The sequence below is a fragment of the Myotis yumanensis genome, unplaced genomic scaffold (assembly GCF_028538775.1).
Source record: "Myotis yumanensis isolate MYYU_CA2020_CCGP unplaced genomic scaffold, mMyoYum1.0.hap1 SCAF_3, whole genome shotgun sequence".
Lineage (NCBI taxonomy): Eukaryota > Metazoa > Chordata > Mammalia > Chiroptera > Vespertilionidae > Myotis > Myotis yumanensis.
The window spans coordinates 85,911,479-85,935,853 of NW_027223754.1; the positions used below are offsets into that span (position 1 = coordinate 85,911,479).

Sequence of the window (24,375 nt, forward strand, 5' to 3'; positions counted from 1 at the left end):
TTACATTGGTGTTTTAAATAGTTTAAATGGCCTCACTTGGAGGAAATCAGCCAGTTAGTTTGGAAGACAGGGAATTGTGGCTCATGGGCTATATCAGCCGTCGGCAAACTACGGCCCGCGGGCCGGATCCGGCCCGTTTGAAATGAATAAAACTAAAAAATAAAAGACCGTACCCTTTTATGTAATGATGTTTACTTTGAATTTATATTAGTTCACACAGACACTCCATCCATGCTTTTGTTCCGGCCCTCCGGTCCAGTTTAAGAACCCATTGTGGCCCTCGAGTCAAAAAGTTTGCCCACCCCTGGGCTATATGATAGAATTTGTTGCCATGACTTTGTGACTTACAGTTTTTAATCAGTAAGGGATCCGGGGCTGAAAATGGCTGCCATGTGCTTCTTCCATGGCCCCTGAGATTTTTCCCAGAAGTACAGCATGGTTGAAAGTGTTGCACTGCTAACTCTTCACTTAAAATACCGCTGCCTACAGGGAGGGAGCTGTGGGGCTGTTTCTGCTTGGAGTGTTCAAACCTTGTTAACCTTTCTGGTCTTCCAGATTTATAAACTTGATTTCTAACTTCAAGGCTTTAGACAAATTTAAAAAAATATCTTCTCACAAAAGAGATTGGGACCCAGTTGCTAGGAAAGTTCTCTCTTTGTTTGTGACCACTATGTTCTCCCATTTATGGAATGGGGAAGGAAATGACATGTTGATACGGGCACTACACGAGGATGGAAAGTTAAGTTATAGACAGGCAGGTTTAAGTTTTTAAAAGTATTTCCAAGTCTGATTTTGATAATCCTCACCAGAGGATATTTTTTCCTTTGATTTTAGAGAGAGTGGAAGGGATGGGGGAGAGGGGAGAGAGAGAGATAGAAAGAGAGGAACATTGATGTGAGAGAGACACATTGATTGGTTGCCTCCTGCACATACCCCAACCACAGCCAGGGATTAAACCTGCAACCCTGCAACCCAGGGATGTGCCCTTGACCGGGAATTGAACCTGCAACCCTTCGGTATGCTGGCCAAAGCTCTAAACACTTAGCAGCACTGGCCAGGGCCATATTTTTAATAATAGGTGAAATATAAATAAGTATGTAATGAAAACATACATTAGAAAAATGTAACATTGAAAGATTTTGAGTGACTGTGGATTTTTCCTCCTTTCCCCTACACTTTTATTTAACTTTTCAAATTTTCTACAATGAGCATGCATTTATTGGATTAGGAGGGGAAAAAAATCCTAATTTAGAAAAAGTTAATATGCTTATGTCCTCTTGTACCTCTTTTTTTAAGGGAGGAGCTAAGAGCCTTTTGATTAGTCAGTCTTTGCCCTCATTGCCTCTTTTATCTCATTCTGTTTTCTACATATTATAAGGGGTGTAAATATGTATGAGGGAGCCCTCAGTTTGGTAAGCATTAGCGAATTTATTTTCATGGCTGAGTTTGTATACTTTTGCCTTTCAGCTTTAAAAAAAAAAGAGTTTATTTGAGCCAAACTGATGACATATGTCAGGGAGTAAGTTCTCAAATGCTCTGAAAAAGAAGTTTTGCAGTTTCTTTTAGGCATTTGAAATTAAGAAAGGTATGTAAGGGAAGATTACATGGAGGTGGGAGAAAGCAAGGTGAGGATTGGATTATTGGACAGAAGATTATTTGCTCTCTTGAGGGTGGTTACATCTTAGAAAGAGGAGTCTGGAAAGAGGCATTTTAAAGTATTTTCATCTGGATTCACAGAAACAAGGCACAGGACTTTAAGACAAAAATAAGCCTTTTAGTAAAGAAGTTCTATTCCTGGGGCATAACTACCCATTATGACCTTTCTGGTTAGGATTTTATGATCAGATGATCCTGAGGTTACTTTCCATTGAACCCCCCCTTTTTTTGTCCACAGTTCCCCCTTTTTGTTATAAATCAATCCAAAGGATGCATTGATGACCAGCCTTTTGGTTGGACAGTGTAGTCTCACAGCGCTAGGAATGCTCATTCCTAAGAAGGCTCAGTGTCGATGTTCTTTTATTGACTATTGGGGATGAGGCAATACCATAATCTTGGGATCTGAGTTGAGGCTGAATTTTTCGCAAAAAAGGAAAGGACAGTTAAATGGAAGGTAGTTAGGTCATATGGGCTTCATTGTGAATAAAACACTGGATCATTTCTATTCTGTGAACTCTCATGTTTGAGTTTTGCCTAATTGTCAAGTTCTGTCTATTTTTCTGTATTTGGCATCTAGTATAACATTTACATAAGCCATGAAAAGAGTATAACAGTGATTTTTTAAAAAGTACTTTAATATCTCTATATATTTTTAATTGATTTCAGAGAGAGGAAGGGAGAGGGAGAGAGAGATAGAAGCATTAATGATAAGAGAGAATTATCAATCAGCTACCTCCTACACGCCCCTTACTGGAGATTGAGCCTGCAACCCAGGCATATGCCCTGACTGGAAATTGAACTGTGACCTCCTGGTTCATAGGTTGATGCTCAACCACTGAGCCATACTGGCTGGGCTTAACAGTGATCTTATACATGTTCAGTCATCATAACAGTTGAACTATATACAAAAACATAAAGAACAAGTATAATCCTTAAAGAACAAGGATTTTAACCCTTAAAACCTCAATTTCGAATGAAAATTAAGAAGTAAGCAATTTGCATTTTTAGCTTAGCAGATTTATGAGGACATTTTATAACCTCTAGAAACATATTTCATAGTTTTGTAAAGCCCAGGTAAAATAAAGACATGTCTGTTTTACTTAAACCACCAAACTTAAACTAGCTTTTATTTACTAAGGATTAATTTTAGATATGTGAACTTGAAAAGCATTTGAATTATTTTCTGTATGTCTGAGAATTTTAGAATACCCAATCCCTACAAGCACTTGTTTTTTAAATCAATTTTAACAATACCATCCAGAGGTAGAAAATTATTTCACATTTACTACATACATAGACATACATAGACGGACACAGATAGAGAACAGTTGGATCCAAGTTTTGTTTTAGAGAAACTTATAATTTCTATCTGTCCTTGACATGTGAAGTTCCAAATGATCTTTCCCCCCCTTTTAAAAAATATGTTTTTATTGACTTAGAGAGAAAGGGAGAGGGAGAGAGAGATAGAAACATTGATGAGAAAGAAATATCAACATCTATTAGCTGCCTCCTGCATGGCCCCCATGGGGATCGAGCCTGCAACTGGCATGTGCCCTGACAGGAAATTGAACCAGCGACCTCTTGGTTCATGGGTCGATGCTCAACCACTGAGCTACACTGGCTGGCTCCCCTTTTAAAATAGGACAGGCATTTTAATACCTCAGAGGAATGGGTGGACACCTAAATGACATCATAGGTTGATCCATTTATGTAAATCCTCTTTTTGAAGCTTTGAGAGACCAATTAAGTATGCTTTCTATTCTTTCTGCCTAATTTTATAGCCGGCTTTTTCTAATTGTGAGTACAAAAGATTAGAAGTATCAGAGGATCCTCATCTTGGCTGTTTTAGTATTAACAGGAGGCTGACTGTTGTAGGACTTGTTGGCCTCAGAGGCATGATTTCCCCTGTTAATTTTTTGTTGTGTTTTGTGGTTTGTTTGTTTTGTTTTTGTTAATCCTCACCCGAAGATATTTTTCCATTGATTCTTAGAGAGGGAGGGAGGGAGGTGGGGAGAGAGAGACATTCATGTATTGCCACATCGATTGGTTGCCTCCTAAACAGATTGAGCCTGCAACCCAGCTTGACTAGGAATGGAACCGATGACATGTGGGCCGATGCTCTCAGCAACACCCCCAGGGCTGTTTTGTTTTTTTCTTTTTTCAAAAATATGTTTTTATTGATTTTTAGAGAGAGAGGAAGGGCGAAGGATAGAGATAGAAACATTGATGGGAGAGAAACATCAGTTGGCTGCATCCTGCATGCTTCCTACTGGGGATTGAGCCTGCAACCCAGGCATATGCCCTGAGTCGGAATCGAACCAGTGACCTCTTGGTTCATGGGTTGACCCTCACCACTGAGCCACACCAACTGGGCTTTAAATTTTTTTTTTATCTTCACCCGAGGATATATTTTTGTTGATTTTTAGAACTATAAGAAGGGATGGAGGTAGGAAGGGAGGGAGAGAGAGAGATAGAGAGAGAGAGAGAGAGAGAGAGAGAGAGAGAGAGAGAGAAATATCAATGTGAGAGAGAAACACCAATCGGTTGCCTCCCGTATGCATTCTTACTGGGGATCGAACCTGCAACCCAGGTATGTGCCCTGACTGGGAATCGAACCTGTAATCTTTTGGTGTACAGGATGATGCTCCAGCCAAGTGACCCACCCAGCCAGGGCTCCCCTGTTAATTTTGAGATCTGTAAAGTCTGAACAAACTTCTAGGAAAAACTAGCCCCTTATGTGCACGAGTCAAATGCAGGGAATATCCCTATAGGGACTACTTTACATCCTAGAGGAAATTTTTCTCAGGCAACACCACAAAGTTTATCAGTCACCTAAGAATACCCAAGCAAGAGCCAGAGAGAGGTTAACAGATGCTTTCCAAGGCACAAGCCCTTCTCTATCCCTTTTCTCGGGGTGAACTCATTGTAGGACACCCTGCCCTTCTTCCCAGGCTTCTCTGGGGTCAGCTACACTACTGCACTGGGCGACTCCCGGCGCCCATCTCCGTCACTCTGGTTTTGGGGTCTGAACAACTATCATCACCCCAATGGCTATTTGGGTTGGGGAAGCAAGTGTCCTTTCTCTTTTGTAGCTAAAGAGAGTTCAGTCTCTCATTTAACCAGGGAAGATTTTGTTCACATCCTCAGTAAGCAATCCGCCTAAAAAGCTGAGAGTAAAAGCAGCACCCCATTTTCCCCTTTTACTTTAGTTACCTCAACCCTTACCACATTGAGGGTTTTCTAAGAACAGTTGAAATAAAGTCATGGTCTGCTACTTGAAGCAAGGAGGCCCGGAATTCTGAGAGAAACTCACCCAAGTTCATCTCATGCCAAGTGGGGAGATGGTGGGGCACAATGGGCCCTTGCTTGTACCTTGCTTTGCACCAGGTCCAAATCTGCAGGGTGCTCCTGGGTGGGCTTCTTTGGAATCTTGCTGACTATGTCAAGTAAATGTTGATGAAAAGAAAACATCTAAATCTGTAGAGAATTTTTATAAGAATTCATTTGAACCAAACTGACAAATATGCTGGAGAACCAGATCCCAATTCCTCCTCAATTTTTTAAAAAGTCATCAGTGAAAATGATCACTTAATGTCTAAGAGAGTTTTTTAAGACAAGAAATTGTTCTTGTATACTTAAATTGAGCATTACTATATCATTAAACTAAAATGATACTGTTTTGGATCACAACAGTTTTAGTAAAGTAAGTTGAATCTATATTGTATTATTTTGTCCATTGAAGTTGTTAGTTCTTTTTTATTTTATTTTTATTATTCTTTTTTAAACTTCACCCAAGGATATGTTTATTGATTTCAGAAGGAGGGAGGGAGGGAGAGAGAGAGAGAAACTTCAATTTGAGAGAGAAATATCAATTGCTTGCCTTCCCGAACTCACTCCCACTGGGGATTGAACCCACAACCTAGGTATGAGCCCTGACTGGAATTGAACCTGCAACCTTTTTTTGGTGTACAGGACGATGCTCCAACCAACTGAGCCACCCGGCCAGGGCTGGAGTTGCTAGTTCTTTTGAAAGGAGAGCAAGTATTCAAAATGTGCAGCATTCCCCACTTATCTAATGCTCTGTTCCAAGTGCAAAGGTAGTTTCCATCAGTCATACTTATGTGTGTACTTAGAAGGTGGGGAGAGGCCATAAAGGAGTCATTTTGTTTCACAGCCCCTTTATTCTTTCCCTGTATAATATATAATATCCTATATAATAAAAGGCCAATATGCAAATTGACCAAACGGCAGAAAGACCAGTCGCTATGATGTGCACTGACCACCAGGGGGCAGACGCTTAACCCAGGAGCTGCCCCCTGGTGGTCAGTGCGCTCCCATAGGGGGAGCCCCACTCAGCCAGAATCTGTGTTCACAGCTGGCGAGTGCAGCAGTGGTGGTCAGAGCCTCTCCTGTTTCCATGACCTCGCTAAGGATGTCCGACTGATGGCTTAGGCCTGCTCCCTGTGGAGTGGGCCTACGCCGCCAGTTGGACATCCTGAGGGCTCCAGACTGTGAGAGGGCACAGGCCAGGCTGAGGGATGCCCCCCCCCCCCCCCCGCCCCAAGTGCGTGAATTTTGTGCACCAGGCCTCTAGTGTAGTATAGTTTCATTGGAATTTTTTCAAGGTAGGATTCTATTTTGAGGAGGAGCAACCAGTCTTGCTCTTGTTTTGTAGAGACTCTTTTCTGAAGTGAGAGCTATGATTATTCACTCTTTGGATCAGGGCTTTGAGAACTAAGGCTGAATCACAGACTCTTGTGGATGGGTCCTGAGAGGACAAAAGGAGATGCAGAGACTTTCAGGGGTATAGGTAGCCAGTGCTCTGTTGGTGGCAGGATAATCCAAAATGGCAAGCCCAAATCATTGTACATTTGGAGGCTCCTTTTGTACTTTTGTATAAATATGAGTATTTCTGATGTTCTGGATTCTGAAACCACTTTGATCCAATAATGAACGCTGCATTACTGAAGAGAAGCTAGAAAGGCACGGGAGGACGGAATTGTGCTCACACTTTGAACTTTTGTTTTACTTCCTGCTCTGTGCTGGTGTTCTCTTCTGCTTTTGCACCAAGTTAAAATACGTTTGACTTCTCTTTCTGTGTTGCTTTACAACCTTCTGTCAGATTTACTTTCTAGAACAGCCGTGGGCAAACTATGAATAAAACTAAAAAAAAAAAAAAGACCGTACCCTTTTATGTAATGATGTTTACTTTGAATTTATATTAGTTCACACAAACACTCCATCCATGCTTTTGTTCCGGCCCTCCGGTCCAGTTTAAGAACCCATTGTGGCCCTCGAGTCAAAAAGTTTGCCCACCCCTGCTCTAGAATATGCTAAGTAGAGCTGGTAACAGTGTTAGTAACAGTTTGCAGCAAGATTTTTCCAGATAATTCTAATCTGTATAATATGGGGAGAATTCGTTGCACAACAAAGGAGTGTTGGTGCCATAAAGTTATACTAAGAGTAAAAAAGTTAGGTTAGGGCTCATAAACTTAGGTTAATATTGATTAATAACATATGTATTTTATATGTTCATATTTTTATTTAATCTGATACATTTTCTGTCTTATTTAGACTCAGATTGATGGACAACTTTTTTTAATAAAGCATCTGTTGATTCTTCGTGAACAAATTGCTCCATTTCACACTGAATTCACCATTAAGGAAATTTCCCTGGACCTCAAGAAAACTAGAGGTACTTTATTGTCCTGGCTGGCACAGTTGGGTGTGTTCGACCTGTCCAAATGTATCAGCACAGGGTATAGGTTTATTTTATGTTCATCTGCAATTTTTTTGCATGCTGTGCTTGCTAAGCATGTCACTTGTTTATACTAAACTGAGCATCCTAATTACATCTAACTTGCTGTATTTCCTTTATGAAGGGAACTATATCTGAGCATTTCAGTTTGTAATATATCATTACCTCTCTTAGACTCTGCCACGTACTACCATAACCAGTTAAAAATGAAAGATCAGTATAACAGCTACCTACAATGTCAGCTAATTGGGATGGCTTTAAACATTGAGTTTGTCAGTCCATTAACATTCAGACAGCATCTAGGTAAAGGGAAGAATATTTATCTGAGTCTGAAAAAGTCGGGTTCTGTTTCTGGCTCAATATTTCCTGGCTCTTGCGTGATCTTGAATAGGTGTCTTAGCTTTCCTATGCCAGGTAAAATGAGCATAATCAACATATCATGATACCTTTACCAGGTTATCAAATCAATTAAGATCATTAAGAATGAAAATATATGTAAAGTGCTTTGTAAGCTTATGGTGTTTAATGTAAGTGATGTTATTGTTAAATCAGTTGGTTGTTAAGTAATGTAGATAGGATCTTGAGTTGGTAATATAGGATCATTTTGGGAAAGATGCCTCATCTATCCTAATCATTTGTCTCTGAATTAGTAAGCGATGATTTCTAAAAGATCAAAGTAATTATTTTTTAATATGTTGACCTTAAGCAGTGAAGAGTATACCACACATATCCTTCATTTTTCTTAGTTACTTACAAAATTACCTAAACGTCATCTTTTCTTAATCATTTTCAAAAGAATTCAGCTCTAATGACTTAAGCCATTCATTTATGTGATGAATGAACTTCTCTCCTATGTCTTGGGGGAATTGAGAAAATTCAGTCACTCAAATTATTTTCTGTATTCTGTGGTTCAGTGGAACTCCAAATATAGGATTTCCAAGGGTAGTAGTAGGTCATTCCCTAATGACTGTGTCTATAAATTAGTAAACTTTATTTAACTCACCTGAGAACCAACGTGGTCTCATCATGAGTCATATTAAAACAGTTTGTTCTTTTTTTTTCTGAATGCTCTCGTCTTTCCACCACAAAGAATGCTCTTTGGTTCTGTTGGAATTTGGATAGCAAACTTGTGTGTTATTCATATACTTGGTGATTTTTTTTTTAACAGCAGCCCAATTTCCTGGCTTTTATCCTCAGAGAATGCATAGTTTTTCTAGAGCTTATTCTCATCAGAAGCTTCTATCTCTCAATCATTCTAGTTGATTTTCTTCTTTCTTTTCAGTGTGAGATGTGGGAATAGTGCTCTTAACCTTGAAGAATGCCAGGCACTGAGAGTCCTTACTTTATTGTAGTGGGATAAAGCAGGGCTGATCTACTTTCTTTCACTTTTTAAAGTTCATAATTTGTTGCTGCTGGGCTCTAGTATAGATCCACTGAGGTGTGAGAAAATGAAATACCCTAAAATTTTGGCAAATATTGGTTTAAAGTATGTTTTTTCGAAAGTATATGTAATTCTACCATATGCTGATTTGATTCTGTTTATTGCAGACACTTTGTCAGGTATCTTGTAGGAAAGAGAGCAGACACAAAGAGGCATTTACTAAAGCCTTACTCTGAACACTGGGTCTGATAGCAAGTTCTTTTTCAGTAAGATCAGGTTCAGGGCAGTAAGTGCAATTGCGGTAAAACTACAGTTGGAAGCATTGCATGCTTTGCTTTCTCCAGTCTCTCTGGCAAAGCAAAACAAACAAACAAAAATGGTTTTTTCTGATTATCCCTTAATAATACTTGCTATCTTTACTTTTAAGCCTCTAACCTTTCATGACTAATGTTATATCTTATTGCATTTGAACATCAATGAGACCTCGATTAATACTTCATATAGATCTAGTTGGTCTGGAGGTTAAGGGGTAAATATGTCCTTTTGGTGTTTTCTTTCTGGCTGACACATTAGTTTATTCACTCTACTTCAAATGAATAAATTTCTGTGCCAGCCAGGATCTTAACAAAAGAAGCTGGGTAAGTATATGAATATTTCAAAAAACAAACTATTAAGCATTATAAGAGTAAAGCAGTGAAATTTTCAGGTATCGATTACCATTTATCATTTTTCTTTTTTTCTATAAGTGAATAGTTAAGTTTAGTAGTCATTTTGCATTTCTGACTTCTAGAAAATAACGATATGTGTGTACCGTGGCCATCTTGGCACTAATCTCAATGTCATCGTGGAGATGAGTTGGTGAAAACGAAACTGTTCTTGCTTTGTGGTAATAGAGAACTAGTGTATGTTATTAACACTCTGAAACAGTAACTCAGTTTTTCTTTTGAAATTGTACACATTCACTGGATAAGTAATTTGTTTCACAGATGCAGCATTTAAAATCCTGAACCCTATGACTGTTCCAAGATTTTTTAGGCTGAATAGCAACAATGCCTTGATAGAGTTCTTGTTGGAGGTAAGAAGGAATCTGTTTCGTTTGTGGTGGGAGATAAACTGCATTATTTACATATCTAGTAATTTTTAAGCACGCAAAAGCAGGAGGAAATTGTCTTTTTTAGGGCACTCCTGAGATAAGAGAACATTATCTTGACTCTAAAAAAGATGTAGACCGTCATCTGAAATCGGCCTGCGAACAGTTCATTCAACAGCAGACCAAGCAGTTTGTAGAGCAGCTGGAGGAGTTCATGACAAAGGTATAGACCTTGGTGCATATTTGGTAAAGTAATTTTGAATTCTTCCCTAGATTTATTTTTCAATTAATTACTCTCTTGTGAAACTCTGGCAGAAAGAGATAGTGAGCCTAAGTCTTAATGATTTCGTCTAGGACATCACCTTGTTTCTTTTTATAGAAGCTTCTTTGTTTTGAACTTTTAGATAAAAACTGCTTATAGCAGACCTCTGGGTACCTGTGTTACGTTGTCCTCATTGGGAGTATCTGCATGTGGTTTGGGACTCTCACTTTTCCTTCCTAGATTAGCACCTGCATGGCAGTCCTGCTTATCAGGGCTTCCTGGTAAGTGGGTGAACTATTTTCCTCTTTGTTTTACATGCTATTTTTCCCTTCCCTTTGCACGGACAATTGAAAATTGATTTTGTACCATTGCATTGTGTTTTTTTGTTGTTGTTGTTAATCCTCACTGGAGGATATTTTTTCCATTGATTTTTAGAGAGTGGAAGGGAAGTGGGAGAGAGAGAGAGAGAAAGAGAGAAAGATCGGTGTGAAGGAGACACATTGATTGGTTGCCTCCCTCGTGAGCCCTGACTGGGGTTGAGGGTTGGGGATCATACCTGCAACCCAGGTACGTGCCCTTGATCAGGAATCGAACCAAAGACCCTACAGTGTACAGGCAGATGCTCTAACCATTTAGCAACATTGGTCAGGGCTCATTGTTAATCACTAGATATATGAGTTTATAATCATCTGTATTTCTCTGTCTCCTAGCTAAAATCCATTAACTATCTAATGCCAGCCACTGAAAAATTCAGATCATGACTATTTTGACTTTCCTGTTACAATCTAATCATTAAAAAAATTTAAGTGTTTTTACTAAGGACTTTCCTCATAAAGATGTTTAAAAAGTCTTGAAATTAACTTTATTGAGCCTTTACTGCTTGTCCAGACTTGTATTAGAAAACGTCATAAAAAGAATAGAAGTATCACAGACTTTTCTCTCAAATTTACTTAACTAAGTCTTAACTGGGAGACAAGATGTATCTATGAAATGACCAGGAGAAGCAAATTGTTCATTAGTGACTTGTTGCAGGCATCAACACTAATACCTGAGCCTGTGATAAAAACAGAATAGATTAGTTTTAAAAAACAATAATTACCAAAAAAGCAAACATAGAAATGTTAAACCAGTCAAACTACTCTTTATTTATTATTGGGGCATGTTACTGTTTAGTGGCTTTTAGTCTACTCATATCAAGTATTTGGGCAGGAGGGGTGGAGATAGAGAGAGAGAGAGAGAGAGAGAGTTCTCTACCATGTAAATTTAAAAAGAGATGGTGGAAATGTTTTCCTCCTAGGTTTCAACTTTTAAAAACTAGTACAGATATTGATACTTTGTAATTTATTCATAAGTCATCATAGTTTTTACTAATGTAAAACCAGCTTGTAGATTATAGTTTGTACATGGTAGGGCGAAAGTAGGTTTATAGTTGTTTGTATGGAAAATAATACAATAATTGACAAATAATAATACAAAAATAACCTGTTTTGTGTACTCAGAGCTATAAACCTACTTTCGCCCCACCCTGTATTTTTGGGAGAAGATTCCACATTAATACTAGTGGGAAATATTGTAGATGAATATTTTGTAATAACATCAGCAGAATGAAACTTCCCATAGAAACAAGTTGATTATGATGAAATCTAGGATTAAAGGGTTTTTCTAGAGAAGTACAGTTTCCTTGAAATCAAGAGAATGAAAATTGACTGATGTGATTCTCTAAGCTGACATTAGTATAAGTTTGATAAATCTGGTAGTACTATACAGTTGTGCATTTTAAAAGACTCTGGACATGATGAACATTTTTTAAAAATTAGAGGCTTATGTAGAAATATGTATTCCAAGTCTGAATTATATAATGGTTCTCCATGAACATACTGCGTGTCTATAGTGGGGACCTAAATATAGCTAAGCTGGTCATGCATCTTTTTTTTTTTTTTAATATATTTTTATTGATTTCAGAGGAAGGAAGAGGGAGAGAGAGAGATAGAAACATCTATGATGAGAGAGAATCATGGATAGGCTGCCTCCTGCAAGTCCCCCACTAGGGATCAAGCCCACAACCCAGGCATGTGCCCTTGACCGGAATTGAACCCGGGACCTTTCAGTTTGCAGGTCGACTCTCTATCCACTGAGCCAAACCGGGTAGGGCAGTCTGCATCTTTTTAAAAATTTTTTTTATTGATTTTAAGAGAGAGAGGAAGGAAGAGGGGGAGAGAGAAACATTGATGTGAGAGTGAAACATCGACCAACTGCCTCCTGCACGCCCCTTACTGGGGATCAAGTCCTAAACCCCGGCATGTGCCCTGACCAGACACACAACCAACTGAGCCAGACCAGTAAGGGCTCATGCATCTCTTTCTTTCTCTCTCTCTCTCTTTTTTTTTTTTATGCATCTCTTTTATACTCTCCTCACTGTGGGATTTGTGAAGGAAAGACCCTCCTCTAGTCATCATTGAGAAGACAATTCCATCCCCTCTTCTTATTCTATGGTACCTCATTTTTCCTTTTCCAACTCTGGCCCTTCACTGCTCCTCATTGAATTTCCAGTCAACATATTTAGTAGAGGACTGAGCATCCCTTTTATGTTATCTTACTCCAAATTTAGGTCTTCCCCTGCCCTGTTGGCATAGAGTGAGTCAGAGGTAAAGATATATACCATATACACATGTGCATGCCCAAACATGCATACACACACAAGCATGAAATGTAAGCACTAGAGTTCACAGATATATGTGATCATTTAAGACATGGCTTCTTAGAATTTGTGGAGCAAATTTTTCCTTTTTCCTAGTGAGTGTTGTATTGAAAAACTTTAAAAAATGATTTTTAATTTTTTATAATAAATATATTTTTATTGATTTCAGAGAGGAAGGGAGAGGGAGAGAGAGATAGAAATATCAGTGATTAGAGAGAATCATTGATTGGCTTCTTCCTGTACGCCCACATTGGGGATTGAGCCCACAACCCAGGCATGTGCCCTGACTGGGAATTGAACTGTGCCCTCCTGGTTCGTAGGTCGATGCTGAACCACTCCAGCCACGCTGGCCGGGCTAAAATGATTTTTTAAAAGCAAATCTGTAAGTGAAGTTTTTTGTGCCTCTTTTATTATAGTTGGCATTTTATAAGGCAACCAGTGCTTGCACCTTGATAAATGATTGTAAGAAAAACAGCATCCATAGGTACAGAAAGGAAATAGTATTTGATCTTTCATTTGTATGTATGCTTTTAGGTGTCAGTACTTACCATTTGGATGTAAGTCTCATCAACAAAATGTCCTCAGCTTGTTTTAAGCTTGGACTGATTTTATAAATATACTAGAGGTCTGGTGCATGAATTCATGCACTAGTGGGGTCCCTCGGCCTGGCCTGCGGGATCAGGTTGAAACTGGCTCTCTGATATCCCCCAAGGTGTCCCGGATTGCGAGAGGGCGCAGGCCTGGCCAAGGGACCCCACCGGTGCATGATCAGGGCTGGGGAGAGATGTGAGAGGTTGGCCAGCTGAGGAGGGATTTCGGGAGGGCTCCAGGGTGTGTCGGGCCTATCTTGCTCTGTCCCGATTAGCTGGACCCCAGCAGCAAGCTAACCTACCGGTTGGAGTGTCTGCCCCCTGGTGGTCAGTGTATGTCATAGCGACTGGTCGACCGGGCGACTGTCTGCCCCCTGGTGGTCAGTGCACATCATAGCTAGTGGTTGAGTGGCCTTAGCATATCATTAGCATATTACGCTTTGATTGGTTGAACTGATGACCGGACGACCGGACACTTAGCATATTAGGCTTTTATTACATAGGATATGGGCTTGCATAGTAAAATAAAATGTGTGAGTATGTAGAGAACATTCTTAGGTTGTTAGAAGACTTATTTTTAAATTTTTATTTGTTAAAAAATATTTTTATTGATTTCAGAGAGGAAGAGAGAGGGAGAGAGGGATATAAACATCAGTGATGAGAGAGAATCATTGATTGACTGCCTCCTGTACTTGCCTCCACTGGGGATGAAGCCTGCCACCTAAGCATGTGCCCTGACCTGGAATCAAACTATGGTCTCCTGGTTCATAGGTCAACACTCAACCATGAGTAACACTGGCCAGACTCATTATGTTTTAACTAGAGGCCCGGTGCACGAATTCATGCACGGGTGGAGTTCCTAGGCCTGACCAGTGATCAGGGCTGAACGGGGCCATCTTGCCCTGTCTGGGTCCGGGGTGCGGGTGAACCAGATTCAGGGCTGTCAGGGCCCCAGCAGCACGCTGTCCAACGGCTGATTCTGTGAGGAATCGGGCTCCCCGCTCCCTCCTGTCTGAGTCCAGGTTGTGGGTAAACCGGATTTGGGGCTATCACGGCCCCAGCAGCAAGCTAGCCAACGGCTGATTCCATGCGGAATCGGGCTTCCTCCTTCCTCCTTTCTGCATCCAGGGTGCAGGTGAACCAGATTTGAGGCTGTCAGGGCCCCAGCAGCAAGGTCTGGGTCAGTGTGCGTCATAGCTACCGGCTGGTTGTTTGGTCATTCCGGTCGTTCGGTCGCAATGGTCTCTTAGGCTTTTATATGTATAGACTACATATAGGTAGGTTTAAATAGTGGTAAATATCTTTTGAGAGAAGTACTAGTTTAATTTGTCATCAATAAAATGAAACTTTTTTTTGTCTCTTTTACTAGGTTTCAGCATTAAAAACAATGGCCAGTCAGGGAGGACCCAAGTACACTCTCTCACAGCAGCCATGGGCACAACCAGGTATTCATATTTTGCTATCTGGGATTTCTTTTTTTTAGGATATTGATTAATTTCCATTTATATAGTCCTTGCTCTGACACTTGGAGTAGGTTTCCTACTCTTACTGTGGTTTAGCTTAATATAAGATGCAGTTTTGAGCTGACAGGTCTTTTTTTATTGGCCACAACTACCTGCATTTCAACAAGCATTTCAAGGAAGGAAGAATGTTACACACACAGTTAAAAATAAAATGTGGCTTAGATGGAGACACTGAGGCTGCTGGTTTCTGTAAAACCATTTTTCATGGTTTGATGAAAATACTGTAGATGATAGTATGAAATTATAGCGTGAATGCTACTACTGTTTTCAAATATTATAAAGGAATGTGGTACATTATTTTGTTCATCATTTTATGCAAGCTGCACCCTCTGTTCAGTGTTTTAGAGTGTTTGAGAAATATAATAAAAATTGTAGTGTCAGTTGGGAGTGGGCAGATATGCTTGAAATGTTCCCAATCTTACTCTTCCTTAAATGTACAGTTTTTAGAAGATTATTTTTGTTGCTGTTGTTTTTTATCTTTAGCATTAGACATTACTCATTTAAAATCATGACTAACTTTGTGCATTATTTTAGGTACATTTTGTGATATTTTAAGTTGCCATTAAACCAGAATAAATAATTTTGTTAGATGGTATATTTGGCCGTCCTTCTCCTGGCCCATACTGTGATAGTGATTCTCTGAAACTAGAAAGGGCAAAATGGCAAAAAAATCAGTGTTTTAATTTGGGATAATTTGTGTCCAAGTTGGTAGGGAAGCTTTGCTCATTGTGAGGGAGATCCAAAGAATGATTCTGGTTTAGCATCTACAAAGAATTGACTGTCGATAAGCATATAATCTAGAATTAGGTTTTTAATATTATTGGTTTTCCACATAAATGAATGTTATGTCTGTCAGGTATTTCTTTTGGGAAAAAGAATTGAGGCCATTCTAAAATTTTCAGTTATTATTATTTAACTAGAGGCCTGGTGCATGGATTTGTCAACAGTGTGGTCCCTCAGCCTGGCCTGTGCCCTCTCGCAATACAGGACCCCTTGGGGGATATTGGACTGGTGGTTTTGGCCCGATCCAGGGCCTGACCTGTGGGGATTGGGCCGAAACCGGCAGTCCGACACCCCTCAAGAGATGTAGTAATGCGCGAAGCAGCAGGCAGCCAGGGAGGAGCCTGAGTCCGGGCCAGGCCCTGCGCCGCTCCCGCTCATGCTGGCCCCGCTGCACCTGCCACCACTGCCACTTGGCAGCGCTGCTGCGGAGGCGGGAGAGGCTTGCGCCGCCACAGCTGCGCTTGCCAGCCCTGAGTCCGGTATCTGGTGCCCGGCGGTCAGCTGAGCGTCGTTCAGCAGAGCGGCGCTCCCACTGTGGGAGTGCACTAATCACCATGGAGCAGCTCCTGCATTGAGCGTCTGCCCCCTGCTGGTCAGTGTGTATCATAGCGATCGGTTGACCAGTCGTTTGGTCTTGGTTGCTTAGGCTTTTATATATATAGATGCCTCATGTTAATTAACTAATTAATCTATATATATAAAGAGCCAGGGTCTGTAATATCCAAAATGACTGAAGGGACAACTGAACGCCAGGCTGCATGCGCAGCAGGCTCAGGTGGGCGGGGACTGGTGAGTGGGCTGAACTGCTGACCTCTCTGGGCCGGGGGGCGGGGGGGGCGGGAGAGGTGGGGCTGATCAGCAGCTGCCGTGGCTGCTGGCAAGGCCCAGATAGAGCAGGGTCTGATCCACAGCCTTTGTGGCAGCAGTTGATCAGCCCTTGCCTCTCTCTCTGGGCCTCACCAGCAGACGTGCCTCTCTCTCTTTCTCTTTCTCTCTCTCTCTCTCTCTCTCTCTCTCTCCCTCTCCCTCCCTCCCTCCCTCCCTCCCTCCCCCCGAGAGGTCAGCAGTTCAGCCTGCTCGTCAGCAGCCTGGGGCGGCTGCTGATCAGGCCCAGAGATAGGTCTGGAGATGCTGACTGGCATAGAAACCGACCAATCAGAATCTAATCTGGGTGAACTGCAAAGGCAGAACCTAAGGTGGGGGCTGAGGAGGGGTTTTAAGGGCAACAGCTGTTTAGTGTAAGGTGTAAGAAAGCGGTTCAATTTTTTAATGACCAGTTTGGCAGTATAGTGCATATGGCTGGCTATCAGTCCAGATATAGGGATTATGTATTTTTGTCTGCCAAGAGCATCTCCTCCTGCTGAAAAAGACCCCCCCCCCCCCCCCATTTAAGCAATCCTATTCTATATAATCTATCTATACTAATAAAAGGGAAATATGCTAATTAGACCAGTTGATGGGCCACATTCCGGATGTCCGACTTCCTTCCGGACAAAGCCATGGTGATGGGGGCCGAGGCAGAGGCTGTTAGGGGCGACCAGGCCGGCAGGGGAGGGCAGTTGGGGGTGAGATCAGGCCGGCAGGCAGAGGCAGTTAGAGGTGATCAGGCAGGCAGAGGCAGTTAGGGGTGATCAGGCCGGCAGGGGAGAGCAGTTAGGGGCAAGATCAGGCCAGCAGGGGAGGGCAGGTAGGGGCAATCAGGCAGTCAGGCAGAGGCAGTTAGGGACGATCAGGCAGGCAGGTGAGTGGTTAGGAGCCAGGGGTCCCCGATTGGAGAGGGTGCAGGCTGGGTTTAGGGACACCCCCCCCCCCCCCCCATGCACAAATTTCATGCACTGGGCCACTAGTTAAAATATATTTTTATTAATTTCAGGAAGGAAGAGAGAGAAAGAGATAGAAACATCAATGAAGAGAGAGAGTCATTGATCAGTTGCCTCCTGCATGCCCCCACACTGGGGATCTAGCCTATAACCCTGGGGCATGTGTCCCAATGGGGAATCGAACCATGACCTCCTGGTTCATAGGTCTATGCTCAACCACTGAGCTATGCCACTTGCGCTGCCTCATGTTAATTTAAAGTTGAATTAGAACTAAGAAGTTGAAAGAGTAGCTCTGTATCTCTTAGGAAGATTTGAAAATGCAGAGAATTAACAATTGCACTGAAAGGAAGACAGAGTATTATTTAAAAAATTTGCAATGTGAACTTTGTTGATGTCAACATAAGCTTGCATTGATTTGCTTTATTGCAAGTGAACTTTGTGACATGCTTTAGGCCTTCCATTCATTGTACGAGCTTGGGATCTTTGCCACCTTACTGAAGGACAGAGAGTGTACTCAATGCTGCAGTACATTCTGTCAGAAGACACAAAGCCAGATTCTCTTTCTGACAATACTGGAAATTCTAACCATGGTTGACCTGGTGGCGACCACCTGTTTGACCCCTCACAGTCGGGAGCAGACTCATTAGTGTACTATTCAGCATGATTCTAGAAAGAATTCTAATCATCTTTGGATTAATTGGGCCTTGGTCTCAAGGTTCAGTCACTTACAGAGCTTATCTCGAAATAGGAGCTGATTTTATTTTGAGTGTTTAAGTAAATGAAACTCTTGGGTGTAATCTTTCTTCAGATAGATAGAAGCCAACAAATAGGCCCAGGCATATTTATATTTAGTGCAGCCACCCCCAGGGGCTTGATGCATAGTCTCCTTTGGAAAGGTCCTTTCCTCAAGTAGAATCTATATAGAACCCCCAGTGTTGGTGTGTTGTGCTCTTAAGCATCACTAGAGTTGTCACTAGTAAAGATGAAAGGGAGCTGACAGAAAAACATTAAAATAGGGCTTGCTGCTTTGTTATTTAACCCATTTTGTTTTTTTCTAAGTGAGGAGATCTTGGCAAATAAAATGATAGGACTTGAGTTTATCTACTTGTATCTTTTGTCTAGCCACTGGGGCCAGTTGTGGAGTTGCTTTTTCTTGCTCTGTAATACAAGAAGCCCAGACTTAAATGTCAAAGAGGTTTTGTAGCTTTTGAGATGGGAGCATCAAAAACAAATGAGGGAGTTGTCTTGGGCCTCTAGAAACCTAGCATTGCTGGTTCATGCAGATTTGATCAGGTTACTGGGTTCATTTCATGATAAACTCACAGGAGATCCAGTTATAAATTAGGATGTCATTTTGTTAATTTACTCTGGGAAATATGTCTTTTTAGTAATTGGAGGATACAGTAGTCCCCTTTATCCATTGAGGATACAGTCCAAGACCCCCCAGTAGGTACCTGAAACCAAGGATAGTACAGAATCCTGTAAATTCTATGCTTTTCCCTACACATACATGCACTTTATGGCTTCTTTTTGGCATATCCAAATTGGCAGCATCACTGCAGGTAGAATAAGGGTTACTTGAACACAAGCATTGCCATACTGCAGAAGTCAGTTTGATAACGGAGACAGCTACTAAGTGACTAACAAGCAAATACAGCGTAGATAAAGGGTGTCCCAAAATTCACGCAAGAAGTAATTTTGATAGAAAACACAGGTTTATAATTAAAAATTGTAAATTTTTTTATTGATTCATAAAGTATACAGTATAGGGTTATGTATGGAGTAGCATATTAGGTAAATGGCCTCCACGGCTTTGCTGGCACATATGCACTCTTTTGTTGAAATTTTCCATGACCGTTTTGCATAAATGTGGTTGAATTTTGATGAGGCTCATTTTCATCTTGATGGCTTGGTTAATCGACAAAATTGTCGCATTTGTTCAGAAAATCCACGAGTGATTGTTGAGAAACAAATGCATCCACAATGTGTCACTGTTTGGTGCAGATTTTGGGCTGGAGGCATCATCGGACCATTCTTCTTCGAAAATGTGGTTGCTCAGGCAATAACAGTTAATGGTGCTCGCTATCGTGACCTGATAATCCAGTTTTATGTATGCTATTCCATACATAACCCTATACTGTATACTTTATGAATCAATAAAAAATTTACAATTTTTAATTATAAACCTGTGTTTTCTATCAAAATTACTTCTTGCGTGAATTTTGGGACACCCTTTACATTGGACAAAGGGATGATTCATGTCCTGGCTAGGATGGCGAGAGTTCATCACCCTACTCAAAATGGTGTGCAATTTAAAACTTACGAATTATTTATTTCTGGATTTTTTCATTTAATATTTTTGGACCATGGTGGACTGAGAGTAACTGAAATGTGGAAAGTGAAACCTCAGATAAGGGAGGATTACTGTACTTTATTTACTAGGCTCCAAACACACCTTTTGGTGATCAAGGGCTCTGAAAACTGTCTTAATGAACCTTGAAGTGTGTTAGTAATGACAGAACCAGAGCCTGTGGAATTAATGGTCTTAAAGGAGCTTTCATGTATTTTATGAAAAATAACCACTTTCTGGATTATTTGTTCTCCTTGAGAGGGTTGGCACTTTGCTATCCTGCTCTACCACAACCGTGTCCTCAATTTAAAAAAAAGTTATTTTTGCATGATATAAAATTTGAATTGTGAGAAAGTATAAAATGAAAAATAATTCTGTTCTCCACCTCCAAACTAATCCTCTCACAGGTAACCATGAGTAATGATTTCCTCCAATTATTATTATTTTTATTATTATTTAAATATATTTATTGATTTCAGAGAGGAAGGGAGAGGGAGAGGGAGAGATAGAAACATCCTATATAATAAAAGCCTAATATGCAAATTGACTGAATGGCAAAACAACCGGTTGCTCTGACACGCACTGACCACAGGGGGCAGGCACTCAACGCAGGATCTGCCCCCAGCCCGCAGACCCAGGCCAGCCAAGATGGGTGCCAGTGGGTGGTGGGGCCGGCAAGTAGGCAGCGTCAGGCAGGCCAAGGCGGGTGCCAGCGGGGGCCCCCCCCGTCCCCAATTGCCCCGCCGGTTGCCCACAGATTGGCCCTGATAGCCACCAGGCCTAAGGACCCTATTCATATATGAATTTTGTGCACTGGGCCTCTAGTCAATGATAAGAGAATCATTGATTGGCTGCCTCCTGCATGCCTCATACTGGGGATTGAGCCTGCAACCTGGGCATGTGCCCTGATCGATAATCGAACCATGACCTCCTGGCTCATAGGTTGACGCTCAACCACTGAGCCATGCCAGCTGGGCCTCACCATATTATTTATGTATATACTAACTTATATGGACTTAAAACATGTTGCATAAATAAGATTATATTTATTCTTTGCATATTTAACTTACTCTGTAGCTTGGGTCCTTTCTGTACCGTCCTATCCAGCTCCATCCATTCAGATTAATGGATGCACAGAATATATCCCTGTAGCACAATTATCTTTAATACTTTTATTAATGGTACTTAAGTTATCTTTAGTATTTTTGTTTTTCCATACAGTCTTTAAGAAATGTCCCTGTACACACATATTTTATTTTGTGAGTACCTCCAAGGTAAATTTCTAGCAGTAGAAAGGTTAAGTGAGAGAGTATGTGTATTGTTTATTTTGCTAGACATTGCTCAATATCCCTCCAAAGAGGTCGAACCAGTTTGTACTCCCATCATCAGTGGTTGAAGGTGTCTGTTTCCCCAAACCCCTGTCAAATGTGGATATTCACAATCTTAATTTTTGCTAATCTGAAAATATCTTAATATGCATTTCTTTAGTTATGAATGAAGTTGAGCATCTTTGAAATTATTAATCAGTCTTTTCCTTTGTAGCTTTCTAGGTTAATTTCCTCTTTTAAATACTTTTGTACAGATTGTTACTCTTCCATGTTAACTTTTTTTCAGACACTACACTTTGGCTACATAATTATTTCAGTTAGAATTTTCTGGAATTCTATTCCCTTTTTGATAATACAGTATAAGAATGTAACAAATGAATTTTTAGTTCCCATTCAATGTATGTGGATATTTTCTGAGTGATCTTGTAAGGCAGAGAGCATCTCTTACTGTGTGTCAGTTCTGCAAATGAATAAACTCATTTTCCTTAATCTCCAAATTCCAAAGGCACCAACCACATTACAGCCCCAGTAAATGTCCTGAAGCATGCCAAGGAATTCTTTTTGCTACCTTAGCCCTGGGGATTAGGATTTTGTATTTAGAAGATTATTAATGTTTATAGAGTTTGTGATTAAACTTGATAAATAAACAAGAAAAGGGAAAGAATTCTTTGGAGAAATAGTCTCTTATTGTTTTGTTATTTTCTTCTCCCTTTATTCCCCTCTGAATTAAAATGGAAATGTTTCTTCTCTTTTTCTTTGTGACACAAATGAGGTTAATTTCTTTCCAGCAAAGGTTAGTGACCTTGTGGCAAGTGTCTACAAGACCATAAAAGCAAAGCTGCCTCTGACCTTGAGAAGTATGTCATTGTACCTATCCAATAAAGATACCGAGTTCATCTTGTTTAAACCTGTTAGGGTGAGTATCATGATAATTTATTTGAATGTTGGCCAGTCTCTTCAAGTGTTCTGGCCTTGTCTACTATTTTCCTCTTCCTGTAGATACTTAAAAATAGTATAACTCTTCCTGTTGGCATACTATTCTGGTAAAGTTAACTAATAATCACTGTGATTCTTGAAAGGTTTACAAGCAGCATTTTTCTGATTATACCTCTCCCCCTTCCCCCATCTTCACTTTGTCACTGAAGTACTTTCTCCCTAAAAGTAGAAATTAGTAAATAAATACATAAATAAATAATTAGAACTTCTCATTGGCTGTGTGGCCCAACACTTGAAAGAGCAGCCTTTAAGGGATTATACCTGTGTTACTGGTGAGTAATGGAAATAAATGGCTTGTAGCAGCCACTAAGGGATTAAATGTCAGAGCAAATTTAGAACTCATAACTCCAGCTCTACTTTGGGCTCACATCCTTACCCAAGGTGTTGGTTGGATTTTAAAGTACAGTTTGTGTCTGGGAACTTGATTGTCTTTTGTTAAGAAATTGCTGCTGAAGGTTCTCTGGGGACAGGACTTGCTATGGTTTGGTTTTTCCAGGAAGCATTCTATGATAAGTCTTACTTGGGTTGTGCTAGCATGTGAAATATTAAGTGCAAACTATATCTTTGATAATCCCATGAAAGATACATTTCCTCCACTCATTTTGGCAATTAATTACAATTTAATATTCTTAGTGTTTCATGTTTAAGATGGCTGTAGATGTTTTTAGTGACTCACTTAATATGATTGCCTTTTCTCTTTCTAAGAATAATGTTCAACAAGTCTTCCAGAAGCTCCATGTTTTGTTAAAGGAAGAGTTCAGTCCTGAAGATATCCACATCATTGCTTGTCCTACTATGGAACAGGTAATCCATAGTCGGAAGATTCTTGTTATTTAGTTGTTTGAGTAAATACTGTACAATATTTTATTCTGATGAGTAAGAGGTTCAAACTTTGTCAAATTTTTGATTATGGTCTTGTAACTGGACAAACAATGGGTCCGTGCTGCCTGTCACTACTCGAGCCAATTAAGCAGAGACAGGGTTGAGTCATGTATAGCGTTTATTCCAGTATTGCTGGCAGCATGGGAGAGTAACAGGTCATCCACAAAAATCAGCTCTGCAGCCCACCATAAGCCAGCTGCTTATATTGGTAGAAGTATAAAGGAAAGTAGGCAAAAGGGTAAATGGGCAGTTTACAGATATGCAAAAGGACTGGGGCTCTTCAAAGGGCTTAGTGATATGCAAGGGCTGGGGTTACATGGGGAAATAGCCAAAGGGTGGGCCAAATGGGCAGTTAACGGGTAAGTAGGCTGGAGATTTCCAAAGGCCTGCAGGTATGCAAAAAGATCTGGGGATCTTCAAAGGGCTGGTGATTCTGGTTTCTGCAACAAAGTTGTTCATCTTTCCATGATAATGGGCAGCTCCAAAGCTCCAAAGCGGGGTGCGGGGGGAGCTCCAAAGCGGGGGTCAGCCTGCAAATAGCCATCAGCCCCTCACCCAGGCCGGCCACACCCTCATGGGGTGAGGGTCCCTGCTGGGGGGCTTGGCCAGCCTGAAAACAGCCATCAGCCCCTCACCCAGGATGGCCACACCCTCATGGGGTGAGTGTCCCCGCTGGGGGGCTTGGCCAGCCTGCAGACAGCCATCAGCCCCTCACCTAGGCTGATCAGGCACCCCAGCGGGGACCCCTAACCTGAAGGGGCTGTGGCCCGCCTGCAAACAGCCATAAGCCACTCACCCAGGCTGGCCAGGCACCCCAGCGGGGAGCCACACCCTCATGGGGTGAGGGTCCCCGCTGGGGGGCTTGGCCAGCCTGCAAACAGCCATTAGCCCCTCACCCAGGCTGGCCAGGCGCCCCAGCAGGGACCTCCACCCTGAAGGGGCTGTGGCCAGCCTGAAAACAGCCATCATCCACTCACCCAGGCTGACCAGGCACCCCAGCGGGACCCCTACCCTGATCCGGGACACCCTTCAGGGCAAACCAGCCGGCCCCCACCCATGCACCAGGCCTCTATCCTATATAATAAAAGGGTAATATGCAAATTGACCCTAACAGCAGACCGACTGGGAATGACTGGTCACTATGACACACACTGACCACCAGGGGGCAGACGCTCAATGCATGAGCTGCCCCCTGGTGGTCAGTGCACTCCCACAGGGGGAGCTCTGCTTGGTCACAGGCCAGGCTGCCAGCTGCCAG

At 41.3% G+C, this 24,375-nt stretch overlaps 1 protein-coding gene across 1 annotated transcript in view; it reads left to right on the forward strand.

Moving 5' to 3' along the window:
- Nucleotides 1-24,375, forward strand: part of COG3 (component of oligomeric golgi complex 3) — an 86,992-nt gene that overhangs the window by 56,795 nt on the left and 5,822 nt on the right. Inside the window, exons 17-22 of the mRNA XM_070409047.1 lie at nucleotides 7,231-7,351; nucleotides 9,782-9,870; nucleotides 9,974-10,108; nucleotides 14,805-14,880; nucleotides 22,028-22,155; nucleotides 22,941-23,039. Of these exons, the coding sequence (XP_070265148.1) occupies nucleotides 7,231-7,351; nucleotides 9,782-9,870; nucleotides 9,974-10,108; nucleotides 14,805-14,880; nucleotides 22,028-22,155; nucleotides 22,941-23,039 (648 nt within the window). The remainder of the gene's footprint in view (nucleotides 1-7,230; nucleotides 7,352-9,781; nucleotides 9,871-9,973; nucleotides 10,109-14,804; nucleotides 14,881-22,027; nucleotides 22,156-22,940; nucleotides 23,040-24,375) is intronic.